This window comes from Sarcophilus harrisii, chromosome 2 (genome assembly GCF_902635505.1).
Source record: "Sarcophilus harrisii chromosome 2, mSarHar1.11, whole genome shotgun sequence".
NCBI lineage: Eukaryota > Metazoa > Chordata > Mammalia > Dasyuromorphia > Dasyuridae > Sarcophilus > Sarcophilus harrisii.
In genome coordinates, this window is record NC_045427.1 from 141944862 (window position 1) to 141965894 (window position 21033).

At 35.3% G+C, this 21033-nt stretch overlaps 1 protein-coding gene across 4 annotated transcripts in view; it reads left to right on the top strand.

Annotated features, from left to right (window-relative positions):
• ACOXL (acyl-CoA oxidase like) overlaps positions 1-21033 on the top strand; it is a 495343-nt gene that overhangs the window by 395849 nt on the left and 78461 nt on the right. For 3 of the 4 annotated variants that reach the window (XM_031950986.1, XM_031950985.1, XM_031950987.1), the window contains one exon: positions 3279-3366. In XM_031950986.1, the coding sequence (XP_031806846.1) occupies positions 3279-3366 (88 nt within the window). Of the gene's footprint in view, positions 1-3278; positions 3367-7013; positions 8050-21033 lie in introns of those variants that run through there. The other variant, XM_031950988.1, reaches the window with a different exon arrangement.

Sequence of the window (21033 nt, forward strand, 5' to 3'; positions counted from 1 at the left end):
AAGTTGGGCAGACAATTCATGGAGTTAATTAACTACTCCATCAATAACTAGATCATAACCTTGTGCTATAATTGAACAATTAACAAAGGCCAAAAATTGGATATGAGGATGTTAGGCTGAATTTTATCTGGAAAACCAGGCAACTCTTTCAGTGATTTTAAGCTATTTACTTCCACAAAAAGCCTAACACCAGAATTTTCTACATCATGGCTGTAGATCATAGAGCACCACAGATAATCTACAGAGCAATGGAATGATGCATGATGAAGATAAGCAGGTTGCAGAATGTAAATAATGCTAATTTGTGCATGGTGGTGACACCAAAGACACCATATCATAAGGAAAAAAGGAGGTGAGTTCAGCATGTATTTAGGAAATATAATAGATGAAAAAGCCTAAGCCACTGATCTGGTAGCCACAACATATTATAACAACCAGAGGAAGTCCTATAATCTACTGAATGAATTTTTTAAGGAGGATTTATGGAAAGACACAATCACATAGGTGGAAAAGATATAAATAAGTTGTCATCTGTGTGAGTGAAGGGTGAAAATCCACATTGGTGACATTAAACATCCAGTGAAGTGTTTATTGTTTAATGAAATCTGTCTATAGTGTCCTTAAAATGTCTCTGTTCTTCTTTTGGAAACATTGGAAGTTTTCACTAATAACACATATCATATATCCTTTTGTTTTTAACAACTTTGATGGCCTCAGATATATAGCCTCTTAATTGTAATAAAACTATAGCTAACAATATACTCCACAATGAGGTTCTGTGGAATGAAACCAGACAATAATCATGATGATCCATTAATTTAGGCCCACTTTCCAATTAGCATTGGTTACCAGAGCCAAATCAATCACGTGGCAATCCACACCGATTGGAAAAAGACCAAAATGCATGGAATGACCTTACCACATTCCATTTGTTTGCTGCCTGTAGACAGAACTGAACTCAAGGGACAGTCCAATTCCTCTGTCAGTAGCCTCCCTATGCAACGGGGATCATCTTAGCCAAGCATAAACTTAGTAAGAGCCAAGGTTTGCTTTCCCTTCTCTAGCACTGAGTAATGACTGCTTTCATGACCACACATGGATGATTGCCAACCCTGATGAGGTTATATTGAATCAACTTGAGTGGAGTCTTAAAGAATATTGATGTTAACGTATAAGGAAAAGCACTTAGAAAACGACTGGCAGGCCTTTATGAGGCCATTGCCCTTAATTGGAACATTTTTTTCCCCTCATACTTTTTCTTGGGATGGAGTCAGTGAGCTTTCAGTATGTTATTGACCTCTGAAGAGTTTTCCCCATCTGAAGCCCCTTCCCTGGGCAGTGTTCTACATTCCCTAGGCAATTCTCCTGATGCTAATTTTCTCATGGTCAGTCCAGTAAAAGCTCATTTTGCAAACTGAGTGTAAAACTCTCCTGGTTTTTATTTGGAAACATTTGAACTTTTTTTTTTAAATTCTGTCTCTAATATATGCTACTCCCTTCTTATTATTGTCCCTCCCTCCCCCTCCTCCAGTTTGGCAGCACAAATTAGGAAAGTATATTTCTAGGGGAGACACTTCTAATTGACCACAAGCTTGTATTTCCCAGTATAATTTGAGAAATGTGATGAGGATGTCAAAGTTCCCTTTCTCCAAGCTCAAAAAGCATTGGTAGCCAACCATAGGTCACCCCCATCTGCCAATGTGTTTTGCAGGCCTATTCCCTAAGTGGCCAACTTCTTTCTCCCTTTCTTCTTTAGTTATGGTCAGTGACACAATGAGCCATATTAATCCAAGTAGCAATGACAGAGATAATCACTCCCTCTACTTTAACATAAGGGGTCATGGGTAGAGGGTGACATGTAGGGAAACAATTACATTGACCTCCAAACTGATCCTGCTACCTTAGTTAATAATGTTAAATTACATGTACACTGGAGACTTAAACATGGCACACTATAGTTTATCAGGGCCCAAATATACTTCTCTTATTAAGATTTTTCTAAAGCTTTATATAGGCCTGCTGCAAAAAAGCACAAAAATACATGAAAAAAGATATTCTCTTTATTTCTTACACCCTTTATAATGATCAGCATTGAGCAATATAAAAGAGCTAAGAACCAAACAATTCTATATGCCCATTCACTTTCAACTGCCTTCTCTTCATGAAGAAGGAACTAATGCAGGCAAAACATTTTCATATCTCCAGATTATAAGCTTCTTGATGTTTTACATTTATATCTCTAAGGACAAGCATGCTGTTTCACCTGTAGTAGACCCTTCAGTTTGAATTGAATGTATAAAGCTAATATAGGTTCCTGAGATTATCATAGGAAATCATAAGGTACAAGTCAGAAATTCCAAACTTAACACTCTTGCTTTCAAATCTGGTGACCATCTGCCTGATTTAAGAATCAGCCAGCAACTTCTAGAGGGTAATTTGGCTGAAACTAGTATTGTAATTCTTATACTTTTGTATCTCCTTCTTTTTATGTATCTTTTGGTTTTATCTATACTACTCACATTTTCCCTTGCTACTTCAGTCATTATGGTTCCTTGCATAGCAGGCAAACACTCAATGAATATTTTTTCAGTGAATAATGATTTGATCCATATAGTGAATTAAGATGGTACTTTGTGCAGAATAGCTAGATAACAAATTGCCAGTTCTTGAGTTTGGGAAAATCTAGTGAGTAGCAATCGACAAACAGGTAGAACTACTCTAAAGTCAGTTAATTCACTCATCAAATAATTGCTCCCAATAACCCAAGCCCCAGAAAGATATAGTTGTTGTTTGCTATAATAACATGTAATTACTACTACTACTACTACTACTACTACTACTACTACTACTACTACTACTACTACTGCAGCTAGTATTTATATAGAGCGTTAAGATTTGTAGATTTGTTCTTATAGATTTATAGATATATTCTTATATTATCTTCATAACAACTCTGGAAGGTCAGTGCTATTATTCTGCCTGTTTTATAGATGGGGACACTCAGGCAGAGGTTAAGTGATTTATTCAGGACTACACAGCTAAATAAGTTCAAGAGTCTGGATTTGAACTCAGACCTTGCTGACTCCAAGTCCAACAATTTATCCACTGTGCTGCTTAGCTGCTTGCTATATGAAGAATTGGGGGATTCTCTGTCTACACTTCGCTAAGCTATTTTGTTCTACTCTATCTACATATGTCATTCTGGTAGTAGCAATAGTTTAAGGGAAAAAAAATTCTCAACTATTTAAGGAGCCATTTTCCTTCTGTCAATTTGACAGGTAATGACCAAGAAGGAGGACATTTTCAGTGCCTGGAATTCATGTCTTCATCATGTTGCTTCCTTGTCCTTGGCGCACATACACAGAGGTCAGTTGGTGTTTATTGAACTTATAATCTGTGAATGACATGACGATCCTGAAGGTTATTTGAGTAACATGACTTTCCCCATTAGGGATATGAGTGTTTCTAAACATGAATGTCCCAGTCCAGGAGTGAGGCATTTCAGTCAGAGACTTGCCAAACCTTTTGGAGAGCCTAAAATGTTGATTTTGAGGCCTCCAAATCACTTACTGAATTTAGAACATGGGACTTTGTGTGCTAAATGAATTGATATTCAGCAGGAACAGCTAGCAAAGTAAAGCTCATCAAAGCCAGCGTGAAGAGCACACTGAACAGCTCACTTGACATAACTTGAAACAATAGAACGTTCCACCAAATGGGAGCCAGTTGGAAAAGGGCCACGTGGCACTGAGCCTGAATCACATCACAAGAAGACTGTCATTGGTCAATAAATAAATTCAAGGGCATATATACAGATAAAGTGAGATTGTTTTTAATAGGGTCACTGCCTGAAGAATTTTAAGTACCAGAACTAACAGCTTAGGCTTAATCCTCAGGTTAGTAGGTAACTTGTTCAGCACTTTAAACAACATTCATTTCAGCCTGAGAGAGCACAAATGAAAAAAAAATCTACCATGTCACTGAACCTTCCATGTCATTTGAACCTAAGTAAGAGCTGTGGAAGAGAGGAGGAAGGCAGCAGATTACTATCAGAATGATTGCTTAACTTCAGGACCATTGAATAAAAATGGATAATGACAACTTTAATGGGGGAAGGGAGAAGGAAGAAGCAGAGATGATGAAATGAAGTGGCCAAGATATTGTCAGTATTTGCTCCTGAGAGATTTCTGTAATACATATAGGTTAGAAATTCCCAGCTGACATCATATTTCTTTTGGACATTTTTAGTCAGTTATGTGATCTCCAGATGGAAACTTGTTAAATACTTAGAAATATGGTTGTCATTAGACAGAAATGCTAAAGCATGACTCTCAGGTGTCAATGGCATCACCGGAAAGATGACAGTCAAGCTTGAATAAAGAAAACAATATCCAGGGGCCACAGAAAGAAAGAAAAAAGGCTAGCTCCATTACCTGAGGTTTCTGGACATTTAAAACTTTACTCTCATCGTGTAAGAGGAAAAGAGAGTGAGCCCAAATGAGACTGATTTCAGTCTCTGGAAGCCTTAAAATGATTAACCACGAGGAAATGCCAAGTGTTTGATGTTGCCAAAGCACATATAAAATCAAAATAGATTCCAGGCCATTCGACTTGGCTAACAACAGCAACAAAAATGATTAAATGCCTTTAGGAAATTTATCTAAGGAGTATCTAAGGAGTATTAGGCTCAAAGTCAAGTGGAAAAGGATTCTGACCTATCAGGTAACTGTAAAAAAAAAAAAAAACAAACTACAATCTATGCTGTTGTAGAATTCAAAGATCCTGGAAATGTACTAAAAACAGGAAAATAGGTTAATCATGGCAATAGTTTTTTTGTTTTTTGTTTTTAAAGATAGAAATGCTTAGAGCATGTGTAACAATCAAATGAAGAATTCCCAATAGACAGTGATAAATTTGCTCAAGCAGCTGTTAAATTCAAACTAGGAAGAAAAGCATCTTAAAGAGACCCCCCAAAGGAATTTGGATCAGAAATACAAGTAGTTAGCCTGACTTGGGTAATCAAAGCCCCCAATAAGAGAGAATACAATGAAAGGAAAGGAAAAAAAGAGAAGTTTAAGATTGAGAAGGACAGTGTCCAGAATTATCAAGGATCAAAGATCTGAGAGTTTATCAATCTCATTAGGAATATAATCTGGCATGAATGTTAACTAGTCATCAAAATCTTAAAGAGAGAAATATTTAAAATAAATATTTAAGGCAATTCAGAGATTTTGGTATGTGCTAGAATTGAATAAATCTAGAGCAAAAGGGAACCTAAAAGATAATCTTAATCCAATTACCTCATTTGATAGGGAAAGAAGACCTGAAGATTTTAAGTAACTGCTCAAGTTCACACAGATGGAATATAATCAATCTAGTATTCAAGGCCAAACTCTCTGGCTCCCTCTATACTGTTCTAGAAAATTAAGCCATTAAACAGGTGAATAATTGTTTTTATGAATAAATACAGCTATTATTTCTATAGTATTTTAAAGCATGTATAATTTTCATTTGAGTCTGACTCATCCTGACCTCATTAGGGGCTTTATGGACAAAGATAATGAAGTAGTTTGCCATTTCTTTTTCCAGATCATTTTATAGATTAAGGATTAAGTGACTTGCTCAGGGTGCCACAGCTAGTAAATATCTGAGGCCAGATTTGAACTCAGGAACATGAACCTTCCTGATTCCAGACCCAGCACTCTATCCTTTATGTTGCCTACCTGTCTCATTATAAGCACACATTAATTTATTGGGAGTTCCAAAAAGCCCTGTGAAGTACAGACTATTATTAGTCACTTCTTTTGTTTTTTTTTTTCAGGTGAAGAAACAGGATCAGAGAGATTAAGTGACTCACCTAAATTATGTAGCTAGTGTTAGGAATTTAGGTCCTCCTGATTCAAAGTCCAATATTCATTCTCCTTTATTATGCTGCTTCTTATACAAATTTTCCCATATATTTTTTCAGTTCTCACTTGTGAGATTTATACCTTAGAAAATAGATACCTCTATCTTGGTCCCTAATAAAGAAATAAAGAAGTTAGGGTGTCATTATTAAAAACAATACATATCTATAATTAGAATGTATAATACTGACAACTTCTGCCCATCCAAGGATTAATTTCCAAGCTCCCTAGAGAATACTGGTTCTGAACCAGAATTTGTTCTCTTGTTATTAAAAATTCAATCGCATTTATTATTAAAGTATTATTCCATTTTCAACCACAACCGTTCTTTTTGGTATTTTTAAAATATCTTCAGCATTTTCTCAGGCAATTTTTTTTCTCCTATTGCTAATAGTGCCATTTCTTATAGGAACTGCACCCAGACCTTTTCTCTAGCTTTGGCATTTCTCTTCTCTGGAATATACTCTTTATTCCCACATGTGTTGTGATAACATGTCAAATTGGGGAAAGAAAATGTCATGACCTCAACTAAATTTATACAAGTCCTGCATGAGTTTACATGCTGGTAGGAAGTAATGATCCATTCCCATAAAATAGATGGAAGCCTGATAAAAATCCTTTCAAGTTACCATAATCTTAGTTAATTCATAAGGGAAATCTGAATCCCTTTAGGGAGCTAGAAGAAGGGATCATTAGGGGTATATCAGTTCTCTTCAGTTTACCATCTCCTTTCATTTTATCCTACCCCAACCCCACATACACTAGTTATTTCTTTTTTTACTATCATCATACTCTGTTGCTCTGATGAAGTGCATCTGATGCCTATGTTGGGTGATGTTTGTGACATGTCTGATGTTTGCTACTTGTTTGATCCTGGGTAAATTAGTTAACTTCTCTGACCCTCCATTTCTTCATCTATAAAATGGGGATTGCAATAGCATCTACATTCTAGGGTTGTTGTGAGGATTAAACGAGAGAATAATTGTAAAGCATTTAACATTGTCCATTAGCTATTATTATTATTATTATTATGAAATAATAAACACTTTGGGAATTTTTAAGCCATTGCATTTAACTCTTAATTTTATTCTCTTGCTTTTCCTCTAGCTGCTCAAAGACGTAAAGGGTCTGAGGAGAGATGGTTGCAGCTCCTAAAGAGGCAGAGGGCCAAAAGGGAGAAAGGGAACACTGATGGAGATTGTCAAAGCTTGAAGTTCCTCTCCTTTAACAGCATTTTTAAGTAGAAGAGAGAGGAGGGAACAAGATCATAAAGCCAAGAGATGGGAAGAATTCAGTTTGAATATTAAACTGCTTTTTACTCCCTGTTCCCCCTCACTAAAGGGGGTTTAAAAAAAAAGGAGTTTCTAGGAAAGATTGTAGAGTAGTAGAAAGAGCCTCATTTTGTACTCAAGGGCCCTTACCTCTCTGAGTTTGTTTCTTCATCTGAAAATACAAAGTAAGTGGTATTTAGGGATTTTTACCTTGGGGTCCATGAACTTGCTTTAAAAATATTTTGCTTAACCATGTTTTAATATAGTTGAATTCTTTTGGAATGCTATGTATTTTATTTTATACATTTAAAAAGATTATTCTGAGAAGCAGTCAATAGGTTTTATAAGACTGCTAAATTGGTCCATGGCAGGAAAAAAAAGGGTTAAGAATCCTGGTCTTTAATAAATATTTAGTTATAAATGATCCTGGCCAATCCCTCTGGACAGGTCATGGTTCCCCCAGATTTCCTGTGTCTCTTATCAAATTATAAGCTTGAAAATTAATCCTTGGATGGGCAGAAGTTATCAGTATTAGACATTCTAATTATAAATATGTATTATTTTAATAATGACACCCCAACTTCTTTATTTCTTTGTTAGGGACCAAGATAGGAGGTTTCTGTTTTCTAAGGAATAAATCTCACAAGTGTGAACTGAAAAATATAAGGGAAAATTTGTATAAGAGGCAGCATAATAAAGGGGAATGAATATTGGACTTTGAATCAGGAGGACCTAATTCCTAACACTAGCATAATTTAGGTGATAATGATATTGCAACTCAGTATCAATTCTTGGTAAATTGTCATTTCAAATACTGCATAATGACCAGTAATGATGAGTGCTTTTGTAATACTTTGAAGGGGTTCATGAAAACAAACCCAATTCTGGGTCTCTAATATTACAGGTCCTGGACAAAGTAAGAACCGGCCATCTTCCATTCTCCATAATATGCTGACATGTGAAAGCTATGGGGATTGCTTTCTTAGAGGAGGGAAGCTTGGGTGCCTTTTTCTTTGAAGCGTCTTTGTATGTGCTCCATTTGAGAGATGATAGCAAAGGCAGAGTTGAAACTCTAAATGGAGCTTCCTTTATTAGGCAGGGCCATATTTGGCCTCTGAGGCACATTGTTCCAAGTCATCATCAGACCTCTTTTGTAAATGGCTATGCTTCAGAAAAGCATCATTGACCTTAGTGCATTACAGAATAAATGCTTTGTCTTACTCCTAGAATACCCAGGAAGCACAAGATGGAAGAGTTACCTTTTAAGTAGTTGGTTTTGTTTTGCTATTTGTCTGATGAGCAAAAAAGAAGCATTTGAAAATACTTCCAGGCCTAAGACTAAAAGATGAAAGAAAAATGTTTTTAAAATCACTCTAACCCAAAATTGTGTTGAGTGAGGCTGAAAGATTTGGGTTATTTTTCCCTTTGCTTCCTTTTTTGAGGAAGTTAGAAACAGGAATTAATCTTAAAATTGGAGGACACCTTATTATTAATAAATCATTGCAATAAATAATAGCTTAAGAGCATTTTGAGAGATTTTACTCTACCAAATATTCACAATCTCTAAACTACCTGAATTGGAAAGCTTTCAAAAAAGGAGATCTCACAGTCAGTCAAAATCATGTTAGAATAGAAGATATGTATCATATATGTTGTCCTATCTCCAACTGGAGTTGTCTCAAGCCTGCTTTCAGTGGGCCTACTACAGAGGGTGAAATTACATTCTAATACATTTATTATTGTGCAATGATCTGTAATACACAATATAGAAGAAGGATAAAAAAAAATAGTGACTTGTCCCAAGACGTTTCTATATGAATCTCTTTGAAATAGATAAGAAGAATGAGATAAAGATAGTAATAATGCCTGATACTTATGTAGTACATTAATTCATAACCATTTGTTAAACACCTACTGGTACCAAAAATTGAGCTAGCAGGTACAAAGCCAAAAACAAAACAATTTCTGCTTTCAGAAAGTTTTGCTGGTGAAGAAGAGGAGATTACAATATTTCTATAGATAAACATTAACTATACATTGGACTGGATAAATCAGTGTAAAGTCAATAAGCATTTATTACTTACTTCTGTGCCAAACACTGTGTTGAGTTCTGGGGATTCAAAGAAAGACAAAAACTAGGTTTCTTCCTTCAAGAAATTTAATGGGAAACCATTATTCAAAGCACTACATACAAGATCTTTCTCTGTCTCTGTTTCTAGCTCTCTTTGACTCTCTCTCTGTCTCTCTCTCTCTCTAGATATATAGATATGTATAGATATATTTATAGTAAATGGAAGATGATATATCTATAGAAACCTCGGTTTTATCCACAATATTTACAACATTTCAATCAAGTTAGACCTTAAGTTTTTCCCCTCTCAGATCTTCACTGTCCTCCCCTTCAAAGCAAGAATAAAGTGAAGGTTAAGTTTATCTGGGTATTCAGACTTTAAGTGCTCTCTCTTAGAGAATGCCTGCCTGCCTTCCTCCCGCCCCCTGAATGAGAGTTGCTTTTTTCCAAGGATTAATCACAGGCCATGATTTACTTCCTGGTTACCCCAGGGAGCAAAACTCAGGAGTTCTCTTCATACAGGATGCTATCTTTAGAGAATACTTCTATAAATTCTCCTTTGAAGGTGGAAAGAATTGATGAGGTAGGTGTATGACAAATGACCAGACTCTAAGGCTACTTATCTATTTCATTGTTGCAGTTCTTTGAAAGGGAAAAAAAAAAAAAGAAAATAGGGAAAAAAAAAAGGGGGGGGGGGAGTCTCCTCACAGAACATTGTTTCATAGAAAACAATGCAGGACAGAATTTAGCGCTATTTGACCCAACTTCTCTGGAGGGCCACTTGCAATTTCTAGATATAAATATCCTTTTAAAAAAAAATTTTTTTTTTAATGAAAGAAGTATTCCTATGTATCAACTTTGGTTTTCCTCTCTTTGCTCCCATCTCAGAAATAGTTTATAATCTCTTAACACTAGAAGGCAGAGTTGAAACTCTTAAGTAGAGTTTCCTTTGTTTAGGCAGGGTTGTATTTGGTTTCTGAGGTACTTTGTTCCAAGTCATTAGACTACTTTTATAAAAGATTATGCTTGAAAAAAAGCAAAATTGATTGATTGAAAAATTTTCTCAGTCCTTTAAAGTATCTTTAAATAAATTCTGGTGTTTTAAATTAATTTGAGGATGAATTTATATTAAGGAGCAGAATACACTAGAATAGAAACTCTAGTGGAAATAGAGGGTTCTTATTGGTATACCTCAGTTACCACATCTGTATAATAATTAATTATAATAATGACTGCCATCTATATACCACTTTAAGTTTTGCAATGTGCTCTACAAATGTTCTATCTTTTATCTTCACAACAATCACAGGAGACAGGTGTTATTATCCCTATTTTACCAATGAAGATACTGAAACAGACAAATAAAGTAAGTTGCCCAGGATCACACACCTGAATGAGGGTAAAAACTGGACTTTAATTCAGGTTCTCCTGACTCAGGGTACATTGCTCAGTCGAGCTGCCTAATACTTTCACTATATGTAACAGGGCTAGAATTGTAGAAACTGTAAATCCCCACAGAAATATGAGCATACAATATTAGTGTATATAATAATAGCATGTTGACCTCTTTATTTAATTTAGACTTCCTTACAGTCATGTAAAATATGAAATGTGTACTGTTTTTCCTGTTTTTCACATACTCATCCTTTAGGATTGCTCATAGTCATATTTGTCCTCATGGTCCCTCTACACAGGGGAGAGATTTCCCTACACTCTCTTTCTCTTTTTGATGCATCTTTTCTCCCTCCAGTCTTCTTTCATGATTCTCTCTCAGTGTGTCATTGAGAATATTTGGATTTTGTGGTTGGTCTGTTTAATAGCAATTGCTTGCTGTTTAGTCAGTCATAGCTCTGTGATATTTGAATTTCAGAATGAGACAAGTTTAGTATCTGACACCATTTAAAACAACAATACATCTGAGAAAAAAAGTCCAGAGCAATTTGTTCTGAGTAATTTGTTGTAGTGATTCACCACCAAGGAATGATGCTCAAGAATGAAAAGGTTATTAATAGATTGCGTCTTAGCCATGTGTTATGAATAGAGGAAGCACAAAGCCTTTTGGCTCAACTAGCACCCAGCACAATGTCTTGTCCATAGCAGAAATTTAATAGATATTGATTGAATTGAATTGATGAAAATTTAAACTTAAATGCTAATGCCCATTTTTCTTGGGAATCCTATTGCTATATCTAGTTCATCATTACAAATGAAAGTAGATTTTTTTATATAATTAAATTTTTTTAAAAAGACAAGCTCACTTTTAAAGAACAAACCACTCCAAGTACAAGATAAAATGTAGCCAGACAAAAAGTTGTGTTCCAAAGGCTATGGGGTTTTTGAGACCTGCAAACTCAATGAGAGTCGATGGTGTGATATGGCAATCACATCAGCTAATATATCATCTCAAATTAAATTCAGTAAACATTTATTAAGCACCAACTATGTGTTAGTCACTGTGCTAAGCACTGGGACACAATAGGAAAAAAATTTTTTTTTTACCACGGGATACTGAAGTTGAAAGCGACTGAATTGCATGCAGATGGGAAATGGAGTAAACTGGAAACATTAATGAGATTGTTGTTGTTCAGTCATGTCTGACTCCTTGTAAGGCCATGAACCAACTGTCCATGAAGTTTTCTTGGCAAGGATACTGGAGTGGCTAGCCATTTTATTCTCCAGTTTTATGCAGGCAAGGGTTAAGTGATTTGCCAAGGGTCACACGCTTAGTAAGTGTCTATCTACTTAAGATAAAGAATTATTGGAGATAAAAGTCCCATTGTATTCAGCTATGGACTCTGTTTGCAATATTGTTTTAAAATCTGAGCATTATATTTTAGGAAGATCACTGCCCTAAGAAAGGCAAAATGAATGGTCATCTTGGAAAAAATTGGGAGATAGAAGATTTAATGCAAACAAGATTACTATCTTCAAGTGATTGAAGTAAGATAAAAGGATTTTACTTGTTCAGTACACATAAAACAGTGAATAGAAGTTGTAAAAGGGCAGATTTGGGTTCAATGTAAGGAAAAATACCCAAAGAATTAGAGATATCTTGAAGCTCCCTATCACTTAGATATCTTCAAATATAGTCTGGAGGACCAAACAGGGAGGGGTATTATAGCAGAAATTATTGCTCAGTTGTGGATGAGTCTAAATGATCTTTGATGTTATTAAGCCCTCCATTAAGTGCATAGTGGGTAGCAAGGTAGTTGAGTAGATAGAATGTCTGGGATTCAGGAAGATTATCTTACTGAGTTCAATGTGACCTCAGATACTTACTAGCTGAGTGACCCTGGGCAAGTCACTTAACCATGTTTGCCTCAGTTTCCTCATCCATAAAATGAGCTGGAGAAGGAAATGACAAACCACTCCCGTATCTTGCCAAGAAACTAAATAGGATCATGATGAGTTGAACTTTACTGAAATAACTGAACAACAAATAAAAAGCACTGAGCACTGGGGATATAAGCACAAAGAAATGAAACAATCCTTGCTAGCAAGGAGTTTCCAATTCTGACATTGTGCAGTTCTATACAATTGAATGAATATGATCTAATCTCATAAAAACATTTAGCAAATAGCCTTTGCTTTCACGTGTTCCACCCACACAAAACCCAAAATGAACTACAAAAAGAAAATAGAAAAAAGCCACTGACTCTCAGCAACCCAACCTTTTTTCAGTTCAATGAGGTTTTATTCCTCCCATGTGTCATCTTTGCCTGTCCAATATGACAATTTTATTTTAAAATGCTTGATCATATGTTTTCACTTTGCAAAGCCTTAAAAACTAGCAAAAATGTTAACATTGAGTTTGGGGGAAGAACTGACTTTAGTTACTTTTTAGACCCTCAGATTCACATACTGAAACATTAAGATAATATATTCTTGCAACAAAGCATCTACAAATCTTCATTAAAATCTGAAGTTTAATAAATAGCTAGGGAAATAAATATCATTTTTAATACCAGCTTATAGTCCAAATGTCAGGGAATAAAGTGGGAGAATGGTATCTACTCCCTTTTCTGTTTGCTTTTTTTTTTTAAACCTATAAACTATGTCACCTTATTTACATAGAAAACTTAAGACAATTCAAAATTTCAGACATTATATAGTAGAAGTGGGGGATGGTTCAAGTGTATGAAAAATGAGAGTTGAATAGCTAGGATTTATCAATCTCTTTTTAGACACCTCATTCTGATAGTATATTTCATATATGTGTAAAATGTAAATATTAAAGAATGCAGTTGATCCCCAAGATGACTAAGAAGAAGGTTCTCTTACTGAGTTATGAAGCCTTATACAATCTAATCTGAGCAAGGAAAGAATTTTCTCTTAAATTTGTTGATTAAATTAAACCAGTATTAAATTAAGGCCACTTCCTAGAACTATTCCTTTGCAGAATCATGAACATGTTCCAGCTTATTGCCTAGCACAGAGCATGTGGAGCTTCTGCCAGTTTTCTAGGATAAAAAGTAAAAATTCTCATGTGTTCAAAAGAATAGAAATAATGAGGAAATAATAGTGTTTTGCAAATGGTCTCTGATGTTCTCTATCCTCTTTTGGGAGCACAGAATAACAATGAAAAGAAACCATTTTAGAGGTACACAGTACCTTTGAGAATTAATCCAAAGGTCCTTCTAAATCTGTGGTTCACACACTTTTAAAAAACTATTTTGATAACGGTATTTCAATGTAATTGCTTTCTCCTGTAAGTTTGTATATTTTATTTTATTAATTTAAAATCATCCAGTTGAAAAGGGGGTGCATAGGCTTCTCCAGACTGCCAAAAAGGTCCATGAAAACATAGAAAAAATTATTAAGAGCCCCTGATTTAGTCCAATCTCTTCATATTTTAAATTAGTAAAGCAAGCATTAGATAATAATGACTGTAATAATGGTTCTGAAATCTAAATATCTGCATTCAAATCCTGCCTCTAACCATGTTGATCATATTACTCTCCTTGGGCCAAGGGCCAGATTCCTATTCTGTAAGATGAGGTGTGTAAAATATGCGCAAAGATCAGAACAACATAAATAGAAAGAACAATAACACAAATAACCCTGAAATTAAATGGTGTATAATTGTAACATTAAAGTTGATCCAAAAGAAGAGATGGGAACACAGATCTCCTTTTATTCTTGAGCAATGGTGGGGAGGGGGATGGATCAGTTAGCTTTGCCCACCTGATTTCTTTTTCATTCTTAATTTTAAGATATGGGTAGGAGAAAGAGGAAGTATCCATCTGGAAATAAAAGAGTTGTTAAGACAAAAGATGTCCATTTTTTTTAAAGTGGGCAGATTACTCTTGATGACCACTAAAGCTCTTTTCAATTTTAGTTTTATGATACTTGATTCTGTAAAATCTATTTTCTCCCTTATTAAAAAAAATTAAAAAGAAAACATAATTAATCTCATATTGCCCTCTACTTCAATTGCTGATTCAATTGTGAAGCAGTTTAGTGAATAAGAAACTCTGAAAGATAGAAAGCACTTTACATGGTATCTATTGCAACCACATCATTTTATGGAGAAAGAAATAGAGGTCCAGAGTCATTTATTGACCTATTCATGGTAACACAGGTGGCTGAGCCTGGTTAAATGAGAATAAGGATTAAAACCAAATAAACATTGACATGTTTAAGCACCAACAGATTCTTGCTTCCCTTAAGGTACTCAGGCCACAAATTACTTTTCTTTCTTTTTCTATTTATTGCTCCAACTATCCTTAAACAATCAAGATATGTTTCAATTTCAAATTGTCTTAGGAAATAGGAGTGCTCTTAAGTTGTAACTATACAGCATCCTAAGAAAAGCTTTATTTGACAGCTTATATCAGATTGCTTGCTTTTTTAGGAAGGGGTGAGAGAAGAGAGGAAAGGAAAATATTTGAAATTCAAAATGTCCCAAATAAAGTACTATTTAGTGCAAAAAAAAGAAAAAAAAAACAGTAAAGGTTTTGCTGAGAAATTGGAGAAACCATTTTAAGTATCAAAGAGGATCAGTCAAGATTGTCAATCTTTTAGGTTTTTTTTTAAGAGGCATATTAAAATTATTTGAAGGAACTCTTAACACTTGATTGACTCAGATGGAAAAAATAATGTATTAGAATTTGGGAGGGGATATCTTTAAAGGATATATAGAAAGGAGAAAGGAGATATAGAAAAGAGGCAGCTTTCTAAGGAAGTCTGATAAATGAAGGTTGCCTATTTTTCTGTGAGCATTCCTATCTCCTGTGGATATTTGAGAACTCCCATAAAAGCTGAAATTATCTCAATTTGAGAGAAAGTTGATTGTTTTCCTTTCCTTCAAGCTTAATTTGCATTTAGAGCAATGCAAAACAACAGACATTTCTTTATTGCTTACTCTGTGCAAAGCACTGTCCTCAGGTTTGGGTGAGCTACATAGTTCATATAGGAATCATTCCCTTTCAAATGGTCATATACCCAAAGTTCCTTAAAAAATGAGCAGTTTCATTTTCCTATATGTTTTAAACTTGTTTGTTTTTTCTTTTTTTTTTTTTTTAATAATACAGTTCCTCCGTCTTCAGCTTATTAGTACAAATTAAATTCCATGCAAAATCCATCCTAAGCAATAAGAATTCTATTATATTTTACAAAACTGAAATAATTGCCATAAAGATACTTTTAAGCCAATGAGGGGAAAAAGAGATACTTTAGTTCTACTCTGAGAGATCAGTTGAAAACTTAAAGTCTATGCTTAATAGAATCAGTCATGACTCCTCATTTCACAGCAAGGAGTAGAGCTAACCAAATCTATTTTGGCCAGAATGTATTTAACAGGCTTATCAGCTCTTTTATTCCTCTAAGTTTGGTCAGTACTCAGATGAGAGAGTAGAGATCAATCTATTAATAAGCATCTATTAAAGACTTTTTATATGCCAAACTTTGTGCTGAGAACTCTAGATACAAAGAAGAAGTGAAAATACTTCCTTTCCTCTAAAAGCTGACATTATAATGGGGGGTGGGGGAAGAAAGAGGAGGAGTTCTACTCTCAGAATTACAGAATCTCAGTTGATGGCAACTCCAGAGGCCAAGTATCTTCAACTATTTTCAGCTCTCCAGTGTTGTTGTACGAAAGAGTTAGAGAAGTAATTATTACCTTTGCCAGTATAATCTTTAAGCTTGTGGATTGAGAAGGAAGACTGTAGTTTTCTACAATATTCATGTGGTAGTAGAAAGGTTACTCTCCTATCCATCTTGAAACAGATCTAATTCTCCCTTCTACTGATTCAAAGTTTATTCAAGGGCTATTACCAGTTGGCTTAGCCTGTGTCCAATTGTGCTTTTTCTTCTTAGGACAAGATTGGATCTGGAGGACCAACTTCTGTACAGATAGAATTCTTTGACTGAAATGTTCAGATATCCTAGAAAAGTAAGAAAAGAACCCATTTGTGGAATATGATATCCTTGAGATAGAAATAATTTCAATGTAGACCTGTCTCATAGAAATTGGGGCATTTTGTTCCTCTTATGCTTGCCTCAGGAAACCTTATTGAGGTGAAATATTTTGATAAGTTTTAAGTGAGACCAGTTTGTGATGAGACAGAAGTTTTCAAATTTCAGGACTCTTTCTAACAATGAGGTGATTGATGCCAGTTCCAATGATCTTGTGATGAAGAGAGCCATCTACACCCAGAGAGAGGACTGTGGGAACTGAGTGTTGATCACAACATAACATTCTTACTCTTTTTGTTGTTGTTTGCTTGCATTTGGTTTTCTTACTCATTACTTTCTTTTTTAATCTGGTTTTTCTTGTGCAGAAAGAGAATTTTATAAATATGTTTATACGTATTGGATTTAACATATTTTAACATGTTTAACATATATTGGATTGCTTGCCATCTAGGGGAGGGGATGGGGGAAGAAGGAAAAAATATAAAACACAAGGCTTTGCAAAGGTCAATGTTGTCAAATTATCCATGCATATATTTTGAAAATAAAAAGCTTTAAAAATTTAAAAAAATTTTTTCAGAAACCCAAGGATCAGATCTTTCTTCTAAATCACATGCTGACTTAATTCCAGGTGCCTAGCCCATCCAACATTGACCACTATGGTTAGGTATAATATAATTTTAGAGATACCATTTGATTTAAGCTGTCCATCAGAGCCATGGGATTTAGAACTAGAAAATCCTTGATTGAAAGAATTTAGAGATGGAAGAGACCTTAAAGATCATCTAGATTTTGGATAACCAGAGGTCCTTATTTGGGTCTATGGACCCTCAAGGGGTCTATGGATAACTCACATGAACAAATACTTATTAAGTACTTACTATATGTCAGGCACTGTACTAAGCACTAGAGATATAAATAGAAGCAAAAAAGACACAGTCCTTACCCTTAAAAAGTTTATATTATGGAAGGAATACAATACTGAAAAAGGGCACTGAAAAGTGGAGGGTGAGAAGAGAAAAAGAAAAATAGTGATAAAATCTAGAGAGTTATAAGCAGAAACCAAAGAAAAATGAAGAATGGATGGCTTGAGTCCTTTCTCAAAACATAGGTTTTAAAAGAAATTCCTACAACAATTGGGCATAGGGTGCCCACAAGATTGGAGAGGTACTCCAGGGGAAAAGACCAAAGGGGATAAGGGAACTTCAAAGGTAAAAGAAAGCTAAAACATAGTGGTGAAATTCTATTTCATGGAAGGTCTGTGACCTTGGAAAGGAAAAAAAAATCTTTATTTTTACTAACCTCTAGCTGAAATTTAGCATTGCCTTCAATTATGAATGTAGGAAACAGATTTTATTCTCAGAAAGGGTCAAAAGATTTCACCAGATTGCATTTATGACATAGAAAATGTTAGGAACCCATCTATACCAATCCTCTCATTTCACTGGTACTAAAATAAAAGTTCAGAATATTTAAATTACCTGCATGAGGCCTAGGTCGGACTTAGGACAATGTTTATGATGGAGGTTGCTTGCTCCTGTGCTGTTGTAAGACTAGTGGTGGTGATGGACATTAATTCATCAGTATAGTATTTGGTGATCACATATTGGAAGACATTAAGTAATGAACCACAACTCCTAAAAGCAACCAAAATGCTTTCTGATCAAATCAAATCAAAGTAAAATGGTAGACAAAGGCAATTCCTATAAGGGGAGAGTTCTTCTGTTCTTCTTTATATCTAGTTCTTCTGTCATTCAAAGTCTGCCTATAACAGTCTTCTGCAGATATATTCTAGGTCACCAAGCCCAACTTTTCAGGTACTTTAGAAATACATGGAGCAGCTGAATGGTGAGATAGAGTGCCAGACCTGGAATCAGAAAGACCAGAGTTCAGTTATGGCTTTAAATATTTACTAGCTATGTGACCCTGGGCAAATCATTTAACCCTGCTTTCCTCAGTTTCCTCATCTGTAAAAATGAACTGGAGGAGGAAATGGCAAACCATTCCAGTAGCTTTGCCAAGAAAACCCTGGATGGAGTCAGAAAGAGTCAGACACAAGTGAAAAACAACAAAGCAACAATAAAAGAAACATTTAAAAGAAATACTTTGCTCAACTAATACCAGGCAGCAAAGTCATAGCCTGATCTGGAATAGCCATACCCCAAAGTTCCATGACAAGCTGACAGAAATAGCCTTTTTGTCTGTCATTTAAAAAATGGTCATTACCCAAACACATTTGAAAAGCTCATGAATAAGTCAAGATCTAATGAAGAGAGAAGAGGCTCCTAATTGTTTGGAGGGAGGAATCCAAGGACCAGTATGGGCTATAAAGAGAAAAAGAGGTCTAGAGTTCTATTCTTTTTTTGAAGTGAAGGAGACATACTTTTTACTGAAAGGGATCATACTGGAATGGAAGGCAATTAGTGACTTTGGAAAGGATAAGGATGAAAATGGGGACTCACATTTACCTAGTATCTTAAGATATAAAAAGCCATTGGATCAAAGATATTTGTGCTTCTCAAAAATAAAGCTGTTTCTCTCATCTATTTATTTTATATTTCTGAAAGATGGGACTCAACACTCTGTTGGTCTTGTCTTATTCGTACTGCCTCATTCCTGAAAGGAAGAGGGCAGAAATACCGAAGCATTACTGTGAATCTTTTTACATTATTGCACCACCTCACACTATAATAACCCTGACCCCCTTTGCTTAGGTCCCCACTGTAACTTTCTTGACCAAAAGAGAACCAATTTCTACCTGTTTCATTTCTTCTTCTTTCTTGCTACAAAGCAATGGGCAAAACATTTCTTCCTGTTTTCCTCTCTGCTTTATGATTTTTTTTTGGGGGGGGGAATCTATTGGTTTCTCTCAGATTGCAACACATCAGGCCTTTTTCATGCTCTTTGCTCAAAGGCCTGTGTGGCAGGGAGTCTGTGACCCTTCATTCTAAACGGAATATAACCCTACTCAGCTGCTTGGCTCAGCCCTAATGGGATGGGAGGTAAAAATATGTGGGCCATCTAGCAGAAGAGAAGAGTTAGTGTACATTTTAATGCCATGTCTGCACACTGGAACATATCATTTGGGACAAAGAAAAGAAGGTAAATGATGTATACCCACATGTCACCACAGAATGAGACATCATACACAAATCTCTAGTTGTTAAAAGGGGAAAAAAAGTTTCAAATTCCTATTCGCTTTCCTCTCTCACAATGTTGACTATAAAAACAAAGCTAAAATTCTCTGTGAAAAAAAATTTTTTTTCATCACTTCTTTGTTATGTTTTAGAAGAAGAGGTGGGCGGGAGAATTTAGAAACTTAGAGTAACAGCCACTACAGAAAAACAAGCCCACAAATGTAGTCATTGCTCAAAGTGAGAAAATGTAGCTTGTCACTGCACAAACCATGTAGGAATTGATGATAGAAAAGGATCATAATGAGTTTTCAAGTTGACATCATTTACTTCTTTTAAAGAAGGATGAATTCTTGGTAGTTATCTCCAAGGTAACAAGACATCATGGTCCAAGACATCCAGGAACTAGCAAATGCTATTTGGGAATGGACAAATAAACCATGTTAAGGAAAAGCGAAAGTTGACTATGAAATATCCCTTCCTCAGATCTCCTCTCAGAGACTGGCTCAGAAGTGACAGACTAGGGCAGGGCTTAATAAATTGGATTTTTACTGAAGTTTTTCAGTCAATCAACAAATATTTTTTATTAAGTATCTACTGTGTGCCAGCTACTCTTCTAAGTTGTGGACAATTCAAAGAAGGAAAAAATTGGTTCTACCTTCAAGAATCTTACATTCTAATGGTGGAAACAACTTTTAAATAACTGAATTATTTACAAGAGACATACTTGAATGGAAATGAGTAGAAGGCCATCTGAAAGGGAAGGTGATAATATCTAGGGGTGGAGGAGAAGAGACTGGAAAAGACTCTCCAAGGAAGGTTCATTATATCATTGCTGTAGTTCTTCATTCAAAGAGGACCAAAGATGTCAGGAGGGTAATGTTTTGACTCACAAGTACATTTGATTCAAATGAGGGAGGGCTGTGTAAAGTCATCATCTTCACTCTCTAATCCAGAGTCATTCTGAGTCCAGTGGTAAGCCATAGGGCAGGACTACTGATGATGGCCCCTGATGCAGTGGGAGACTTAGGCCTTTTTAAGCTAAGGTCTTTCCCAGATTTCAATCTGTCTGAGACAACAGTCACTTGCTAATTAAAGTCTAGGTAAGAATTGAGATGAAAGATGACCTACTTTGCTTTCATAAAATAATCAGGAAGGGGAAGACTCTAAGTTTCTGACTGAAACAGAAACAACTGCTATTTACACTCTCTCTTGAAGTTATCAGGTTAAGTTAAGTA